Consider the following 19,613-nt stretch of genomic DNA (forward strand, 5'->3'; position numbering starts at 1 on the left):
AGTCACTTTTAAATGGTTTTGAAAGTATGTATTGGGCCGCTTTTCTACGTAGCGCTTGTCATTAAAGATGCAGGAGCTGCAGTCTGACTACGTGTGATTGAGCACTCGTTCCTCGGGACCTGACGTTTCTACCCTCCCGTCACACATCTTTGTGTTACTTCATCCACAACAGCAACCTCGGTGGCCCACCAACATAAAACACTTAAAGTGTTAAAATATATATTTTAATATAACATTCTCTTTGGGGAAAATCAGTGATGGGGGAGTTGAACCCAAGCCTATGCCTTCCAATGCTGGAGGTGGCTTTTTTCGCTATATTCAGCATAACTTGGGTTTATCGATTAAATTTGCTATGGTTTGATCATTCGGTTTATACAAAAATACAGATTTCTGCCATGTTTAGGCATTTCGACGCACCTTGTAGCGGCGCTAACCGCAACCAGGACCATCGTGAATGTGTCGACAGCATTACTCCCGTCTCTTGAGAGAGTTCACTGAGTGGACGATGATCAGAGATTCCGTGTCTTCAGCAGTAATGGGCTCATAGGTTGTCGTGCTCATTAGAGAGTGGAGCTGGCAGAGGAGCCGCGCCCTGCTGGGCTATATAAGGCAGCAGGTATGAACAGACCGCGGGGCATCCGCTCAGCATGCACCCAAACTCAAAACAAGTCCACTTCCATAAGCACTCTATAGCGTGGAACAAGCCCCCAAGACTGCCCTACAGATGGCAGAATGTGTTACTGGGAATATGTAAACGAACCTTGATTTAATTGAATTTATAGAAGTGTTTTTCCCCAGAATCTAGTTCTTATTTCCTAATGATTTCCATCTTATTACATGCTTTGGTTTGCTTCAATGAGACGAACGATGCTGCTTTTGCTACCATGCGGTTTTAGGACTATTACAACCCAAACTGCATACTCAGCATTGTCCTAATAGGCTTCACATGTCTATGGGGTTGTTAAATGACTGTTTAGCCTAGAATCAGGGAGGAAGGGAGGATCTTGTTACAGTCAATGAAACTGAGGGAACTTTTGCATTAAATGTCTCGATTCAATCTGTGTGTTGTCTATTTATGTACTGTATAACACACCGTTTGAAAAGTCGACGGTAACGAAGAAAAATTTAATGTTGTGATTTATTGTTTCCTGTGACAATTTTGTGCAGTCTAACTCTGATTCCTGTTATCAGACCAAGACAAGTTAGGAGGATATCTAACTCAGTTAATGAGCACCAACAGGAATTAGATCAAATTCATGTCTTTTAATAAAAGACTCAAGTACATTCAGAATAGCACCCTAACAGCTTTTACACAATCAAAATGACTTAAAAATAGGAATAGAAAATACACAGAGATCACTTATTTCCACAACACTTGTTACATATTTCCACAATATAAATATATGCTTGCCATTCTTATACTAGGGGGCCAAAATAGGCTAGTTCATTGTTGATACGTCACGCAAACCTATTAAGGTTAATATTCTTTTCAAGAATATATTTTTTTTCTTTACAAAACTTTACAAAACGGTGTCCCCCACAATTTAAGGTTAATTTCAAATCACAGCTAAGGGCCCATAATATCCTGTAGAATACAAAAGGTATTGCATGTCGGTAAAAGGCTGCGTTTCCACACCGGCCACTTTGCACTGCACCTCCATGCAGAGAAGGTGCCCTGGCAGGGGGAGGGGATCCCCAGGGGAGGATGGGGGCCACCAGGGAGGATGGGGGCCACCAGGGAAGGGGGGGGGCACCAGGGAGGGGGGGGCACCAGGGAGGGGGGGGGCGGGCACCAGTGACCTCTGAGGGGCCTGATCAGTTCATGTCCATCCCAGCGGGGGGCGCGGGGGGGGGGAGGGGCTCAGTAGGGGTATCTGGAGATGGAGATGTAGATGATGAAGATGCTCTGGTAGGTGATGCGGCCCTGGGCTGAGAGGGTGGTGGCCTGAACCCTGAGCCGCACCAGGCCCGACCTGTCCAGAGGACGCAGGGTGAAGAGGATGCCTCTGCCAGCCTCGTCCCTGATGCCAAACTGCTGCCCGCCCGTGCCCGCCTCCCAGCTCTGCTCCAGGAGGGCGAAGGTGGTCCTCTCCTGCAGCACCCCGGCCTCGGAGAAGGCCGACAGCCTCACCACATTGTGATTGGCCGGGATGCTGAGGGGGAGGGTCAGCAGCTTGTACTGGAGGAGGAGGGGCGGAGCTCCGGAGGCACAGTCCAGAGAGCAGGGTCTGTAGCACGTCCTGGGGGAGGAGGGGGGAGGAAGAGAGGGGCGAGGGAGAGATGGGAGAGAGGTGAGGGAGAGAGAGTAATGAGGGGGGTGGAGAGCAGAGACAGGGAGAGAGAGAGAGAGAGAGAGAGAGAGAAGATGGAGGGAGAGAGAGAGGCGAGGGAGTAATAAGGGGGGTGGAGAGCAGAGACAGGGAGAGATAGAGAGAAAGAGAGAGGCGAGGGAGAGAGAGAAGATGGAGGGAGAGAGAGAGGCGAGGGAGAGAGAGTAATAAGGGGGGTGGAGAGCAGAGACAGGGAGAGATAGAGAGAAAGAGAGAGGCGAGGGAGAGAGAGAAGATGGAGGGAGAGAGAGAGGCGAGGGAGAGAGAGAAGATGGAGGGAGAGAGAGAGGCGAGGGAGAGAGAGTAATAAGGGGGGTGGAGAGCGGAGACAGGGAGAGATAGAGCAAGAGAACGGGGAGAGACAGAGAGGTGGAAAGTGAGACGGAGAAGCGACTACTCTGTGTCACATGATCGTCCCTAACAGAGCGGGCTGTGGGTTGATGTGTGGACCACAGATCCCCGCAGAGCCAGTGGGCAGCTTACCCCGGGCTGCCCCCTCTTTGGTAGGAGGCTGGGCAGGGCGTGTCCAGGCACTGGTACCCTCCAAGCGTGTTGAAGCACATCTGGCCCGCCCCACACTGGACACCTTGCATGGCGCACTCGTCTATGTCTGGAATCAACGACAGACAAGAGATCCTCGTCTGCTCTCAGAACCGCGAACGTTGTTCTCCGTCTGTCGTGAGGACGAGGTCAAAGATCGAAAGGCCTTACCTTTGCAGCTCCGTCGGTTGGGCGCAAGCTGGTAACCGTGGGGACAGAGACACAGGAAGCTTCCGACGGTGTTCTTGCACTCGTGTTGGCACGGCTTCCTCAGCGCACACTCATCCACATCTAGACTCACACCCAGGACCGGTGACGTGCATCAGTAACATCGAGATCAAACATCACATCCACATCAGTAACACCCAGGACACGCCTGGACACATGACAACCATCCACAACATCACATCTAGAAGGCTAATGTTGTTTAGATGTAATATTATCAATATCTATACATACAAAAATAACTATCACTAATATATAAGCACATTTGAAATGGATGCCAATAATGAATATATCATGTTCTCTCCAGCCACTGACAGATCAATCTGCATCTGGCCACTACCTGTCTCCCTCCTTCCTTCTATCCCTCCCTCCTTCTATCGCTCCCTTCCAGTCTCTTTCCTTCCCTCTCTCTGATTCACTCCCTCGCTGTCCCTCCCTCGCTGTGTGTCTGAGAGGTCGTTAAAAGTAGATGTGGTGTCAGAGAGGTTCACCCACCCACACAGGTCCCGTCCTTGTTGCTGTACCCCACCGGGCAGCTCTGCCTGGTGATGCGTGACACGGCGTGGTGCCGGGACAGGACGGGCCGGCCCAGAGACGACACCAGCTGGGGGCGGATGCCGGTTCGAACCCGGGTGCCGTTGGTGAAGCTGCGGCCCCTCTCCAGGCCGGCGCAGGAGCGCCCGTCCCCCAGCAGCACCGTGCCCGGGGGGCAGAGGCACCGGAAGCTGCCCGGAACGTTCCGGCACTGGTGGGCACAGGGACCGGGGGTCTGCTGGCACTCGTCGATGTCTGGGAGACAAACGGCAGACAGACGTGTCAGCGGAACGTTTTTTGGTGATGTCTGAAATGTGTCACTGTGTCTTCTATGGGCCAGACTGACCTCTGACCTCTAGTCCCTTAACTGTCTCTGACTAATGCTGGGATGTGAGTTGCATATTCATGTATGAGGCTTTTGACGGTCGATAATACAGGCCATTACTCGGCTCATACCACTGAAATGCTGCACACTTCAATGATTTTTTGCTGTACCTACCATATCCACTGTTTGTACGTCGTATTGGATAAAAAAAGTGCAACATGAAATGTACATGCATGGTGCCTATTCATTGTTTATCAGCAGCTTGCTGGTCGACTTCCAGCAGGTCATGTGACAGGAAGTGAAGGATTGTTTTGTACGTGCAGGTCATGTGACGAGAGGTGCGTCTTACCCTGGCAGGGAAGCCCCACCCCCTGGGTCCGGTAACCACGGGGACACACACAGCCGTAGCCCCCCACCGTGTTTTGGCAGGTCTGGCTGTAGCGACACATGTGGCTCCCATCCGTACACTCGTCCACATCTGGATACACACACCACACACACACACACACCACATACACACACGGAACACACACACACACCACATACACACACCACACACAGACACACACCACACACACACACACACCACATACATGGAACACACACGGAACACACACACATGCACACAGAACAAACACACACACACACACACAAAGAAAACACAGAACACCCACAGAAAGAAAACACACAGAACAAACACACACACACGGGTCAGAGGCAGGTGTGTAGGCGGAGTTGAGGACCACAGAGCAGAGGAGGTATCGGAGCGTGACCAGGCTGAGTCATCTCACCCGTGCAGGTCCCGTCCTCCGATGCCGTCATCCCGCTGGGACAGCTGTCGAAGCACTGGTACCCTCCCTCTGTGTTGCGGCACTGCTGGTGGGCGGGGCACACGTTCCTGGTGCACTCGTTAACGTCTGGGGACAAACAGGAAGCAGAGCTGGACCTCAGACGGGCTCCGGGCGGCTGCTCGCCAGGGAGGCAGGAGAGAGGCAGAGACTGATAGAGGCAGGAGAGGCGGAAAGACTGGAGAGCCAGAGAGACTGACAGAGGCAGAGAGACTGGAGAGGCAGAAAGACTGAGAGAGGCAGAGAGACTGGAGGCAGAGAGACAGGAGAGACAGAGACTGGAGAGGCAGAGACTGACAGAGGCATGAGAGGCAGATAGACCGACAGAGGCAGGAGAGGCAGATAGACCGACAGAGGCAGGAGAGGCGGAGAGACTGAGAGAGGCATGAGAGACTGCGAGAGGCAGGAGAGGCAGAGAGACTGACCCAGACAGCGGTGTCCAGACAGCTGGTAACCAGGGTGACAGGAGCAGCGGTAGGACCCCAGGGTGTTGAGACACTGCTGCTGACAAGGGGACAGAGAGGACTCCAGACACTCATCCACATCTGAAACACACATACACACACACACACATGTTTATAGTACACTTTCTAATACAGTCTGATCACTACAGTAGTGTCAATGCACAAGGGGCTTCTCTTTCATACATCTTGTAATGTTTCAGTGCACGACTGAGTAAACGTTTGGAGCTCTACCTAAACCAGACAGCATCATCAGAACCTCCACACAGAGACAGATCGTATACAGTGAAAGATGTGTTTTTAGGTGTTTTTTCCCCCTGATGACACACCTTCACAGCTCGATCCGATGGCACTGGGTTTGAACCCTGGGCCACACTTGGCCTGGCATCGGTAAGTGCCAACCGTGTTCACGCACTGCTGGTTGTAGTGGCACATGTGGACTCCCTGGAGACACTCGTTAATATCTGCAGGCAGACCACAGAGGCTCAGGAGACCAAGACTACACGTGCACACACTGCACACAGAGCTACTGCCAAACACACAACACCTGCGGTTAGATCTGCCAAATCCAACTATTTCATCTGAATGTATCTGTCCCTGTCAGAGTGAGTACAAGTCGATTTTGTTATGGATTTTCCAGCTTGACAGTGGAGGGGTGCTCAGGAGGGGGTGGAGACTCCTCACCTTGGCAGGTGTTGGTCTCCGGGGAGATGGTGAAGCCTGAAGGACAGGCGCAGGAGAAGCCGCCCATGACGTTGTTGCAGGAGTGAGAACATGGAGACTGGAGGGCACACTCGTCCTCATCTGCACATCACAACAAGGGGTCAGGTGGCTGAGCGGTTAGGGAATAGGGCTATTAATCAGAAGGTTGCCGGTTCGATTCCCGGCTGTGCTAAAATTACGTTGTGTTCTTGGGCAAGGCACTTCACCCTACTTGCCTCGGGGGGGAATGTCCCTGTACTAATTGTAAGTCGCTCTGGATAAGAGCGTCTTCTAAATGACTAATAACACTCAGATCATCCAAAACAATATTATGGTTATACCCCCCCAAAAAATATTTGAAATATTTTTCTCACTTGTCTAAATACACACACAGTCAATATACATCAGAATAAGAAGCGTAGGTCGTATACCAGCACAGTAAGAGGCCGTATCCAGAACCAAACCCTTCGGACAAGTCTCTCCATCGCCATCTACAGGCAGAAACCACCATGTTCAGTCAACAAGCATTCAGTCCTGCAGTGCGCTTCACGAACGTCAAACTGGCTCGCGACTTCCAGCCAGACCTGGTATGAGCAGCGAGGCGGTGAGGTGGAAGTCCAGGCTGAGCGTGAACCTGCTGTAGGCCCCCGTCATGCTGGACACCTTGAGGAGCTGGAGGAGGGGCCCCAGACGCTCCTCCCGGCCCCCGGGGGTCTCGTACACGATGGTGTGGTTACAGCGCAGGGCCAGGGGCCGGCCCCCTCTCTGGTGGCTCTGGGACGACCAGGAGTACAGCTGGCCGGGGCCAGTCTGCACGTAGGACTCGTCAAACTCCTGCAGCGAGAGGCGAGGGGGAGGAGCACAGAGGTGTGGAGGTCAGAGGTCAGAGACGGGCCAAAAGGTCAGAGAGGTAGGTTGGACAGGTCTTGGGGTTTGAGGTCACAGGTCAGAGGTGAGAGGTCAGCGTGGCCTGTAGAACAGTAACACACCTGCAGACTGAGGTGGGAGGCGGACAGCGTGGGCGGGACATAGCCGTTGACGACGATGTCAATCAGGAGAGCTCCCTCGGAATCCAGACCTCTGGCTACATGTGTTAAACGTAGAGTCTCCCCTGGTGAACACACACACACACACACACTTCCAGTTTCACATCACGTCAGGAAGACCCTTCAGCAGCAGCAGCACGTACAGAAGCAGCTAGCTCTTGTCAGGAGGCAGACGGTGACGGCGTGCTCCTCGTTGAGCCGTGTGTCTCACCCGTCTCAAACTCCAGCTGGGACTCCTGTCTGAACAGGCCCTGCGTGAGAGCGTAGCCGTTCCTGGTGGCTCCTGTCTGCAGCACCGTGCTCCAGTAGACGGGAGCAAACACCGACACCAACACCCGCAGCAGAGGACCTGCAACCCAGAAGCACCAGCAACACAAGCTTGAGACGGTCCGGAAACCTCCGCCAGGTGAAGCTAGTCATGTTCACAAGTTCCTCTCCAGCCCTCCTCCTCCCCCTACTGTGAACCCTTCTGCGGTTCTTGTGTTCTTCCTCACCCAAGCTGGGAGGAATGTTGTCCAGGTGGGCCTGGAAAGAGCTGGTTCCCTCCTCCAGGTTGTCGGTGATGTTAGCTTCCAGGAAGGAGACCCCAAACTCTCTCTCGTTCACCATGCCGATAAGACTGCCCCTGGCCTTACGGGGTACCTCCCCTGGACACACACAGACCCAACACAGAGACACGGGTCAGAGAAGGGATCGCATCGTGATCGTCAAAACAGTAGTATTCCATAGCTCCACAACTGTACCTGGACAGAGACCAGACTGGCACTTCCTGGAGTCCATACTTGGCCCGTCACACGACCGCCCCCCATTGGCTGGCTCGGGGTTGTTGCAGAGCCTGATTCGCTCCTGGATCCCTCGTCCACAGGTGCTGCTGCACGGACCCCACTCCTCCCAGCTGGAGTACCCTCCGTTTACTGTCATGGAGAGGGAGGGAGGGAGGGAGGGAGGGAGGGAGGGAGGGAGGGAGGGAGGGAGGGAGGGAGGGAGGGAGGGAGGGAGGGAGGGAGGGAGGGAGGGAGGGAGGGAGGGAGGGAGGGAGGGAGGGAGGGAGGGAGGGAGGGAGGGAGGGAGGGAGGGAGGGAGGGAGGGAGGGAGGGAGGGAGGGAGGGAGGGAGGGAGGGAGGGAGGGAGGGAGGGAGGGAGGGAGAGGGCAGGACAGGACAGGACAGGACAGGACAGGACAGGACAGGGAGAGGAGTAAGGGAGGGAGAGAGAGAGATAGGGACAGATGGAGAGGAAAGGGAGAAGGAGAGGGAGAGAGGGTGTGAGAGAGAAGCCATTGTTACGAGGGTCCTTTTCCACATGTACTCGAATGTGCCCCGCGTTGGATAAGCGTGATCTCATCTGTGACACTCACTCTGCACCCTGAGGGTGATGGTCCTCTCCGCCACTCCTGCCTCGCTCTCAGCCACACACTGGTACTCGCCTGCATCTCCACTCTGACAGGCAGACAGAGAGGTGACAGTCAGGAGAGGGCAACACAGGAAAGAACCCCCACACCGACACAACGCTTAACAGAAACAGGGTTAGGCTGATGCAGGAAGATACTGGAATTTTACATTGCTAAAAGACAATGTTTCCCCAGGGAAAGGGTAAGTGAAGTACATTGACATGTTACTCATTTAACAGCTGCTTTCATCCAAAGCCATGTACAAACAGCAGACCCATTTCAATTATCTTGTAAAGAAAACCCATCCGCCTTGCCCGGACAGAGGAAGTATCACATTAGAGCACTCTGGGAAGCAGAGTTGTTTTGTCTGGATTCTCAGCTGCAGGGTGAAGCATCTTTTAGAGAGGTAACAAGGTTACAGGAAGCCTCTCTACGTGAAACAGCCTCCCCCTGCTCCTCCTCTCCAGATAATGCTGTTAGCTCCCGGGACGGAAGCCCCGCTAATCTGAGTTCAGACTGGGACGGCACAGATACCCTACACCCTGTGACCCTGTGGGACTGAGGCTGCAGATGGACGATTACTGACTCAGAACAATCCTCTTATTTACATTTAGTCGTTTAGCAGACGCTAATATCCAGAGCGACTTACAGTAAGTACAGGGAAATTCCCCCCCCGAGGCAAGTAGGGTGAAATGCCTTGCCCAAGGACGCAACATCATTTTAGCACGGCCGGGAATTGAACTGGCAACCTTCTGATTCCTGATTCCCTAACCGCTCAGCCATCTTCCCCCCCCCCTCTTATCCTCCTACCACCAGCTAGCTCCACTAAAGTCTGTTCATGGTTCAGACTTTGTTTTCCTTTTTTCTCTATCAGCCCTCATCAATGATCAATTCTCAGGAGAAGGGAGGGTGGATGGAGGAGTGTGCGTGGGGCTCCAGGCTTTACCGATACGCTGTAGACGATCAGAGAGCCGTTCTGCAGGGTCTGGAGGCGGAGCGAGCGCAGCAGGGGCCTGCCGTCCCGGAGCCAGCGCAGGGAGGGGATGGGGCTCCCCTGGGCGGGGCAGTCCAGCATGGCAGCTCCTCCCTGGGCCACGGTCTGGGTGGTGTGGGCCTCTCCTTTCAGCACTGGGGGCTCTGGAGACACACACACACACACAGGTCACACGCGCATAACGTTCACAGCAGCACACAATTGGGACTGATCGCTAGAAACAGGGCTATTGTGACTGGTGGTTGGAAAGTGTCTGTTGTGATGTGTGGCACGTTTTAACCTCTGATGCGGACGAACGCGAGAGCCCGGATGGAACCCACGCGGTTCTCGGCCACACAGACGTAGGTTCCTGCGTGGCTCAGGGTCACGTTCTCTATGAGCAGAGCGCTGCGGCCAGCCTCGTCCACACTGGCTCCTGTCGCACCAGGAAACACCACAATTACACCAGGAAACACCCAGGAAACACCAGGAAACACCACAATAACACCAGGAAACACCACAATAACACCCAGGAACACCACAATTACACCCACAAACACCACAACGACTGTGTTTACGTCTGTCCTCGATCCTGACCGTGCCATACCTGAGTAAGGGCTGTTATTGGCTGTCCAGGAGATGACTGGAGTGGGCGTGCCCTGGGCGTGGCAAGACAAGGCCAGACTCTGACCTTTGTTCAGGGTCACGTCCGCAGGAAGCTCTTTGAACACGGGCCGCATGTTCACAGACAGCTGGGTGTCCTGTCTAGCCGTGCCCGCCGTGTTGCTCGCCACACAGGTGAACACACCTGCATCCCGGACCTGCAAGAAGACAACCATCACAACCTCCACAGACCAAACTACAGTATACTGTAACACTAATAACAACCTCCACAGACCAAACTACAGTATACTGTAACACTGATAACAACCTCCACAGACCAAACTACAGTATACTGTAACACTAATAACAACCTGCACAGACCAAACTACAGTATACTGTAACACTAATAACAACCTGCACAGACCAAACTACAGTATACTGTAACACTAATAACAACCTCAACAGACCAAACTACAGTATACTGTAACACTAATAACAACCTCCACAGACCAAACTACAGTATACTGTAACACTAATAACAACCTCAACAGACCAAACTACAGTATACTGTAACACTGATAACAACCTCCACAGACCAAACTACAGTATACTGTAACACTAATAACAACCTGCACAGACCAAACTACAGTATACTGTAACACTAATAACAACCTCCACAGACCAAACTACAGTATACTGTAACACTAATAACAACCTGCACAGACCAAACTACAGTATACTGTAACACTGATAACAACCTCCACAGACCAAACTACAGTATACTGGAACACTGATAACAACCTCCACAGACCAAACTACTGTATACTGTAATACTGATAACAACCTCCACAGACCAAACTACAGTATACTGTAACACTAATAACAACCTCCACAGACCAAACTACAGTATACTGGAACACTAATAACAACCTGCACAGACCAAACAACAGTATACTGTAACACTAATAACAACCTCCACAGACCAAACTACAGTATACTGGAACACTAATAACAACCTGCACAGACCAAACTACAGTATACTGTAACACTAATAACAACCTCCACAGACCAAACTACAGTATACTGTTACACTAATAACAACCTCCACAGACCAAACTACAGTATACTGTAACACTAATAACAACCTGCACAGACCAAACTACAGTATACTGTTACACTAATAACAACCTGCACAGACCAAACTACAGTATACTGTAACACTAATAACAACCTCCACAGACCAAACTACAGTATACTGTAACACTAATAACAACCTGCACAGACCAAACTACAGTATACTGTTACACTAATAACAACCTGCACAGACCAAACTACAGTATACTGTAACACTAATAACAACCTGCACAGACCAAACTACAGTATACTGTAACACTAATAACAACCTGCACAGACATATGTACAGTGTAATATGCAATGGACCGCTGAGTGGAGGAGAAGTGCTCTGTGACTGACCTCGGTCCGCTCGATGATGAGCTCTCCGGAGCGCAGGACGGTGTATTTGCCGGGCAGCTTCGGCACGGCGGTGCCGTCCTTCTCCCAGGACACCCGTGGCTCGGGGGACCCCTGCGCAGCGCACGGCAACAGTGCCTGGAAACCCTGTATGACTGACAGCTCCTGCTGACCAATGGGAATCATGGGCGGGACTGAAAGACAAGATCAGCGTATCATGAAAGAAATGCACAGAAACGAACGGCTGAATCAACAGGCGTTATATTAATGACATACCCTTCAATCAAAATGTTAATAGAGATTATATATCAACTAATACATAACGGTTTGTGTTTTGCACAATGAATCCTGAATTGCTACTTTGTCCCATCAGTTATTTCATGCTTCAAGTATCAATCCAAACCTCCGTTCAGCCTCTCCTCTCTCATCAGCACCAGTACTCACTCAGTATGTCCAGCCTCATGTCGTGGCTGGCTCTGCCCGCCAGGTTCTTGGCAGAGCAGGTGTACAGTCCGGCATCGCTACGCTGCGTGGCGCTAATCGTTAGCGTGCCGTTAGCGAACACGCGTAGGCGTGCCCCGTCCGCCACGGGCTGGCGGTTCTTGTGCCAGGACACCACAGGAAGGGGCTGGCCGTCCGCCACACACTCCAGGCTGGCCGTCTGGCCCAGCACGGCCGAATACTCCACCCTGGGCACCGTCAGCACCGGAGGCACTGGGGGGACGCAGACAGGACACGGGGTCATCCAGAGCGGGGAGGACCCAGGTTTGTTTCGGAGCACACTGTGCCTCAGAGGGCCTCCATGCCCTGCAGGTGTATCCCACGTTACCTTGCAGCACCAGCAGAGTCCTCCCCACGGCTACGCCAGCCTCGCTCTGTGCCAGACACTGGTAGGAGCCCGCGTCGCCCAGCGTGACCCGGGAGAACTTCAGAGCTCCGTTAGACAGCAGGGCCAGTCTGTGACCTGACGACCCAAACGCCACACACCTTACAGACAGGTTCTGATAGCCTTACTGTATTCTTACCATGCTGCGCTGTGTTGCTACAGCTTGCAGACTGGGTATACCTGACGGGTAATCACTCACCGGTTGCTATGGGAACGCCTTCTCGTTGCCAAGTGATGGTGGGCCGGGGCAAACCCTGGGCTTCGCAGGGCAGAACCGTCCCATGATGCAACACTACATGCACCTCCTCCGCCATGGGCCTGATCTCAGGGGGTTCTGGAGGTCAGACACACAAGGTCAACAAACGCCGCAAAACCAAAACGTGACCTTTGAATCCAAGCCCTGTCTCTACGGCGACCCGGGACCCACCGTGCACAGTGAGGGTGACGTGCTTGTGGGCCGTTCCGGCGGGGTTACGAGCGGAGCAGGTGTAACGACCAGCGTGGCTGGGGACCGCAGCTATGATCTCCAACACTCCTGGACAGAAACACACACACACACAGCACTGACAGCACTGCAGAAACACACAGCACTGCAGAAACACACAGCACTGACAGCACCGCAGAAACACACACAGCACTGCAGAAACACACAGCACTGCAGAAACACACAGCACTGACAGCACCGCAGAAACACACACAGCACTGCAGAAACACACACAGCACTGCAGCAACACACAGCACTGACAGCACCGCAGAAACACACACAGCACTGCAGAAACACACACAGCACTGCAGCAACACACAGCACTGACAGCACCGCAGAAACACACACAGCACTGCAGAAACACACACAGCACTGCAGAAACACACAAAGCACTGACAGCACCGCAGAAACACACACAGCACTGCAGAAACACACAGCACTGACAGCACTGCAGAAACACACAGCACTGACAGCACCGCAGAAACACACACAGCACTGCAGAAACACACTCAGTACTGCAGAACCACACACAGCACTGCAGGAACACACACAGGACTGCAGAAACACACTCAGCACTGCAGAAACACACAGCACTAACAGCACCACAGAAACACACGCAGCACCGCAGAAACACATGGCGCTGTGTAAACGTGAGTCCTGTCTACCAACATCCCTCTCAGGCACAGCTCTGCCACCAGCCTGCCATCCCATAACTGAGCCGGCGGTCTCACCTGTGGGCAGGACTCGGTAGCTGCCACCGCGGGCCCCGAGCCTGGAGCCACTCTTGGTCCAGGTGACCGTGGGCTGGGGTCGTCCCTGGACCTGGCAAGGCAGCACCACGGGGGACATCTTGACGGCCGTGACGGTGGTGACGTCATCTTCTATTGTTGGAGGAACTGGATGACGAAGAGAAAAAGGGGTTGAAATCCGGTGAAAACATCTGTGTTTTGTGTTCCGAGGAGGAGTTTGTCTGGAACTTTCTCGTCGAGACCGGTAAAACCAAACCTTGCAGGATGACTTCGATGACCCTGCGCTCCTCTCCCACCTCATTGGCCGCGGTGCATTCAAAGTATCCCTCGTCCTGATTGGATGGCGCCAAAAGGACCAGAGATCCAGAGGAAAGCAGCCTATAGCAACAGCAGCATAACAACACGACACAAGTTATCGTATCGTTTACTTTCGTCTGGTGTTGTTGAAAAGGGGGCCTGTCCCTTTAAGAAGAAGGACTGCGGGCGCATCTAACTAGCATTTGTGACGGTTATTTTTCAGGTGTGGTTCCAGGGTGACGGCAGCTGTGCGGCTCTCTGTACCTGTAGGTGGAGGGCTGCTGGTCCACGCTGAGGGGAGTCCCATTCCTCTTCCAGGACACGGTGGGAGGAGGGATTCCTGTGGTCTCACAGCTCAGCACGGCCCTCAGCCCTGTTGTCACGGTGACGTTGAAGGGTCCAGGACTGATGGAAGGTCCCACTGCAGAGGGAAACGCAGACCGGTCAACACAGCTAACAGACATGCTGCATCATAGGGAGTCAGGTGGCTGAACGGTGAGGGAATTGGGCTGGTTATCTAAAGGTTGCCAGATCGATTCCCGGCTGTGCTAAATGACATTGTGTCCGTGGGCAAGGAACTTCACCCTACATGCCTCGGGGGGAATGTCCCTGTACTTACTGTAAGTCGCTCTGGATAAGAGCGCCTGCTAAATGTAACGTAATGTAATCGAGCACCAGTCCTTCCAAACTTAAGGGGGCTGAAGGCTCTTTAGTGGAAATGAGAGAAAAGGCTTCAATGTGTTTACTTTTTGTGGGGGGGGGTTACAGCTGATCATCACTCTTTTTTTTCCTCATCCATTTCAACCACGTCAAAGCAAAGCCAAAACTACAGTGAGTCAGTCTCAACCAGATGGCCGGTTCATTCCTTCTTGCGTGGAAGGGCAGTCAGAACAGCCAAGTGAGAGTGTGTTTACCGAACACGCGCAGGTCTGTTCCCCGGTGGTCAGAACCAGCCTGGTTAGACGCGGTGCAGTAGTACCGGCCCGCGTCTCCCAACCGAACCTCCGCGACACGCAGGGAGCCCTCCGACAGCTGGGAGTACCTGCAACACACACACACACACACGTATGAAAGCATGTACACACACATACAAACACACCCAAACACACACCTGTGTTTACCTGTTGTTAGAGCCCAGGGGGAGCCCATCCTTCCTCCAGGTGACGGTCACTGAGGCTCCAGCCTCCACCTGGCAGGGCAGCAGGGCATCCTGCCCGCTGTGGGCCGTCACCACGGAGCTGCTCTCCCTGATCACCGGAGCCACTGGAGGGACCACACACCGGCTCTTTATTATCACTCACGTTCTCGGGTACCGATGTCAGAGAAGTCAATCGCCGGACGAGATCTTTAAGAGATTGTTATTCACATTCGATGCTACAGATGTTTAGAGTTGACGTTCCAAATCACACCAGACGAGATATACTCCTATAGTTATATGCGGGTATTTGGTCAAATGATGCTATGATGTATGAGGAAGATGCGGTCGTCGTGGTAACTTACAGAGGACCTCGACGGTGAAGAAGAGGCTGGTGCTTCCTGCCATGTTGGTGAGCACACAGCTGTACTGACCGCTGTCCTGGGAACGCACGTCGTGGATCTCCAAGTACTGACCGTCCGCCAGGCGCTGCACACGACCCCCCAGCTGGAGGAGGGAGGGAGGGAGGGAGGGAGGGAGGGAGGGAGGGAGGGAGGGAGGGAGGGAGGGAGGGAGGGAGGGAGGGAGGGAGGGAGGGAGGGAGGGAGGGAGGGAGGGAGGGAGGGAGGGAGGGAGGGAGGGAGGGAGGGAGGGAGGGAGGGAGGGAGGGAGGGAGGGAGGGAGGAGGGGAGGGGGGGGGAGTGGGGGAGGGAGGGAGGGATAAACAAGAGAGAGGACGACAGAGAAAGAACCGGGACCTAGATATAACCTTCGAACTAGACCTGGCACAGAGACCTTAGACCTGAGGCGTGAGATAGTCAGGGCTACTCTGTCCTCCCTCACATCATCCTTCTTCTCACCTGCAGTTTGACGTCATCCTTGTACCACTCGATCTCAGGAGGGGGGTCGCTGTCAGACTGGCACTCCAGCGTCAGGTGTCCCTTGGCTGGGACCGACACGGTCCTCACGTCACCGGAGCCCAGGAGAGTAGGGGGGGCTGGGACAGGGAGACACAAACAGGCCAGCTTTAACAAGCTGCTGCTGTACGTGGGTGAATCAAGAGAGGACTGATCCTGTTCATCACCTTGGACCCGGACCCAGTGGCTTCTCCCGTCCTCTCCTGCAGGACTGGTGGCCAGACAGGTGTACAGACCTGCGTCCTCCACCTGGCAACACACACACACACACACACACACACAGACAGAGCGTTCACCTGGGGGACAGGTCAAGCTCAGCAGTACAGCGTGACTACAAGCGTGACAACAAGTACTGTCTTCGGACACAACAAGACGCCTGCTACAGCCAGCGTGGCCTCGCTTCCGGACCCCGTACCTTCACGCTGCTTATCCTGAGGAAGTGCCCCTCCTCCTGCACTATCCCCACGCCCTCCAGGGGGCGCCCATCCTTCAGCCAGCTCAGCGCGGGAGGGGGGACGCCCTCCGCGGAGCACTCCAGCTCCAGGGTGTTGTCCACCGCCACGGTCATCTCCTCAGAGGACGAGCCCAACGCGGAGATCTTCGGAGGCTCTGTGTTCAGACCAGAACACGGTTACGTCTTCGGTGTCGACGTAAGAAAGGCCTCAAAATGCAGTGTTTGTGTGTGTGTGTGTGTGTGTGTACCTAGCACGGTGAGGTTGAAGCTCTTGGTACTGCTGCCGGCCTGGTTGCTGGCCACGCAGCTGTAGAGGCCGGCGTCGGAGGGCGCCACGCTGGCCAGCTGCAGCCTGGTCTCCTGGCCGTCCAGCAGCAGGTTCCTCTGCAGCGCCAGCGGCCCGCCGTCCTTCAGCCACGCCAGCGAGGGCGGGGGCACGCCCCGCGCCTCGCACGTCAGCGTCACCAGCGAGCCCTGCACCACCGTCACCGGCTCCACCGGCTCCACGCGGTCCACACCCGGGGGCACTGGGGGGGGGGGGGGGGAGACACTTCAGGACAGGGCTGACTGGGGGAGGAGGGGTGGGGGCAGAGAGGTGGACGAAGGAGATAGAGGTGGAGAGGGGAAGGAGAGAGAGGTGGAGAGAGGTAGAGGAAGAAGAGAGAGGTGGAGAGGGGAAGGAGAGGGAGGAGGAAAGGTGGAGAGAGGAGACAGAGGTGGAGGAGGGAGAAAGCGGTGGAGGAGGGAAAGAGAGGTGGCGAGAGGAGAGAGGTGGAAGAAGAAGAGAGAGGCGGAGAAAGAGAGGTGGAGAGAGGAGAAAGGTGGAGGAATAAGAGTGAGGTGGAGAGAGGAAGGAGAGAGAGGTGGCGAGGAGATACGTGGAAGAAGAGAGGTGGAGGAAGAGAAGTGGAGAGAGGAGAGAGAGGTGGAGGAAGAAAGGTGGAAAGAGGAAGGAGAGGTGGAGGAAGGAGCGAGAGGAGGAGAGAGGAAGGAGAGAGAGGTGGCGAGGAGAGAGGTGGAGGACAAGAGGTGGAGGAAGGAGTGAGAGGTGGAGGAAGAGAGGTGGAGGAAGGAGAAAGAGGTGGAGGAAGGAGAGTGAGGTGGAGGAAGGAGAAAGAGGTGGAGGAAGGAGAGAGAGGTGGAGGAAGGCGAAGGCACCTTGGACCTGGACGTCGTAGCTGAGCTCAGCCAGACCAGCACGACTACGAGCCACACACGTGTAGACCCCAGAGTCTGACAGCTGCACTGGAGAAATCCTGCACACACACACAAACACACACACACAGTCAACACACCTTTGGGTGTGTAGCCCAAAACACCATCATCACGTCAGATGACACGTCTAAATGCAGCGTCAGATAACACGTTGGTGAGTGGGACCTGAGCAGAGCGTCGGAGGACAGCAGGCGTGTGCGGGGGGAGAGGAGCAGGGGCCAGCCGTTCTTCAGCCAGCTGATCTGGGGCGGGGGGTGACCTGCAGCCTGGCACTCCAGGGTCACCACGCTGTCCTGGGGGGTCACGACCTCCCTCGGGATGCTTGTCTCCCCGGAGATAGAGGGAGGCACTGTGGGGGGGGGGGGGGGGTGAAGACAGTCATCACCCATCCCCGTACAGAGGATAAACAGAGAGGTTCAAGCTGTGGTGGTTGATGGAGGACTGACCGAGGACCAGGAGGGTGTAGATCTTGCTCTCCTGTCCAGCAGGGCTGACGGCCAGGCAGGTGTACGTCCCAGAGTCCTCCCTCCGCACAGCCAGGAGGGTCAGGGTGCTGCCGTCAGGACTCGTGCTGCAGCACAGAACACACACATCAACCCTGACCCCCTCACACACACACACACACACACACACACACATCAACCCTGACTCCCTCACACACACACACACACATCAACCCTGACCCCCTCACACACACACACACACACACACACACACACACATCAACCCTGACTCCCTCACACACACACACACACACACACACACACACATCAACCCTGACCCCCTCACACACACACACACACATCAACCCTGACCCCCTCACACACACACACACACACACACACACACATCAACCCTGACCCCCTCACACACACACATCAACCCTGACCCCCTCACACACACACACACACACACACACATCAACCCTGACCCCCTCACACACACACACACACACATCAACCCTGACCCCCTCACACACACACACACACATCAACCCTGACCCCCTCACACACACATCAACCCTGACCCCCTCACACACACACATCAACCCTGACCCCCTCACACACACACACACACACATCAACCCTGACCCCCTCACACACACACACACACACACACACATCAACCCTGACCCCCTCACACACACACATCAACCATGACCCCCTCACACACACACACATCAACCCTGACCCCCTCACACACACACAAATCAACCTTGACCCCCTTTACACGGCACAGTGGAGTCCGGTGAGGATGTGGCCGGAGGGACCTACTCGATGTGCTGGGTGTCGGAGCCCTCCAGGGGGCGCCCGTTCTTCAGCCAGCTGAGCTGGGGAGGGGGGGTCCCCGTCACCCGGCAGTCCAGGATCAGCTGCTCGCCCACGGGGGCGCTCAGGTCCGACGGCTGGCTGGACTCCAGGATGGTGGGTGACACTGGAGAAGCAAAAAATTATAATAACGCAGCATAACCAATGCTAAATGAAGGACTTCAGTAGTCCCTGAAGCTAGGAAATGACCTTGCACTGTCAAGGCGTAGTCCTTCTGCGTGCGTCCCTCGCTGTTCTGGGCCACACAGGTGTACGTGCCGGCGTGAGCCAGGGAGAGAGGCCCCAGCTCCAGTCTGCTACCTCGCACGGCCCACTGCCACTGGAGACTGCTCTCTGGATGACACACACACGTACACACACACACACACACACATGGAAGGTTCAAGCCTGCACATGTAGGTGTTCACGATGTATTACTGTACGTGCACGTGTCATGACCCAGCCGTGCTGAAGCACAGGCTCTGGTCACGTGACCTCACCGATGGGGGAGCCGTCCTTGAGCCAGGTGACGCTGGGGGGAGGAAGCCCAGAGGCCTCGCACAGCAGGCTGATGTGAGAGCCCAGAGTCTGGGTGAGGCTCTCCTGCGGGGGTCCCTCCAGGACCGGAGGAACTGGGGACGCAGCCAAGAAGAGGGACACCTTGAGAATGTTCTGCCCCCCCCCCGCTGGACCTGTGGACGTGTGTCACGTCTAGACGGTTC

At 54.6% G+C, this 19,613-nt stretch overlaps 1 protein-coding gene across 1 annotated transcript in view; it reads right to left on the bottom strand.

Annotated features, from left to right (window-relative positions):
- Positions 1-1,798: 1,798 nt before the first annotated feature.
- Positions 1,799-19,613, bottom strand: part of hmcn2 (hemicentin 2) — a 46,927-nt gene continuing 29,112 nt past the window's right edge. Inside the window, 40 exon segments of the mRNA XM_084694751.1 lie at positions 1,799-2,240; positions 2,814-2,940; positions 3,042-3,161; positions 3,591-3,884; positions 4,304-4,432; positions 4,746-4,871; positions 5,228-5,347; positions 5,593-5,727; positions 5,948-6,067; positions 6,397-6,456; positions 6,550-6,799; positions 6,955-7,076; positions 7,223-7,360; positions 7,506-7,658; positions 7,755-7,925; positions 8,369-8,450; positions 9,348-9,538; positions 9,676-9,810; positions 9,982-10,195; positions 11,451-11,641; positions 11,892-12,161; positions 12,277-12,411; positions 12,533-12,667; positions 12,761-12,868; positions 13,549-13,713; positions 13,823-13,944; positions 14,128-14,284; positions 14,778-14,905; positions 14,985-15,126; positions 15,364-15,505; positions 15,859-15,995; positions 16,083-16,164; positions 16,331-16,524; positions 16,618-16,896; positions 17,528-17,625; positions 17,750-17,933; positions 18,031-18,155; positions 18,859-19,018; positions 19,102-19,245; positions 19,392-19,523. Coding sequence (XP_084550877.1) covers positions 1,862-2,240; positions 2,814-2,940; positions 3,042-3,161; positions 3,591-3,884; positions 4,304-4,432; positions 4,746-4,871; positions 5,228-5,347; positions 5,593-5,727; positions 5,948-6,067; positions 6,397-6,456; positions 6,550-6,799; positions 6,955-7,076; positions 7,223-7,360; positions 7,506-7,658; positions 7,755-7,925; positions 8,369-8,450; positions 9,348-9,538; positions 9,676-9,810; positions 9,982-10,195; positions 11,451-11,641; positions 11,892-12,161; positions 12,277-12,411; positions 12,533-12,667; positions 12,761-12,868; positions 13,549-13,713; positions 13,823-13,944; positions 14,128-14,284; positions 14,778-14,905; positions 14,985-15,126; positions 15,364-15,505; positions 15,859-15,995; positions 16,083-16,164; positions 16,331-16,524; positions 16,618-16,896; positions 17,528-17,625; positions 17,750-17,933; positions 18,031-18,155; positions 18,859-19,018; positions 19,102-19,245; positions 19,392-19,523 — 6,296 coding nt within the window. The 3' untranslated portion in view covers positions 1,799-1,861.

The sequence above is a fragment of the Hypomesus nipponensis genome, chromosome 28 (assembly GCF_054491055.1).
Source record: "Hypomesus nipponensis isolate SF chromosome 28, ASM5449105v1, whole genome shotgun sequence".
NCBI lineage: Eukaryota > Metazoa > Chordata > Actinopteri > Osmeriformes > Osmeridae > Hypomesus > Hypomesus nipponensis.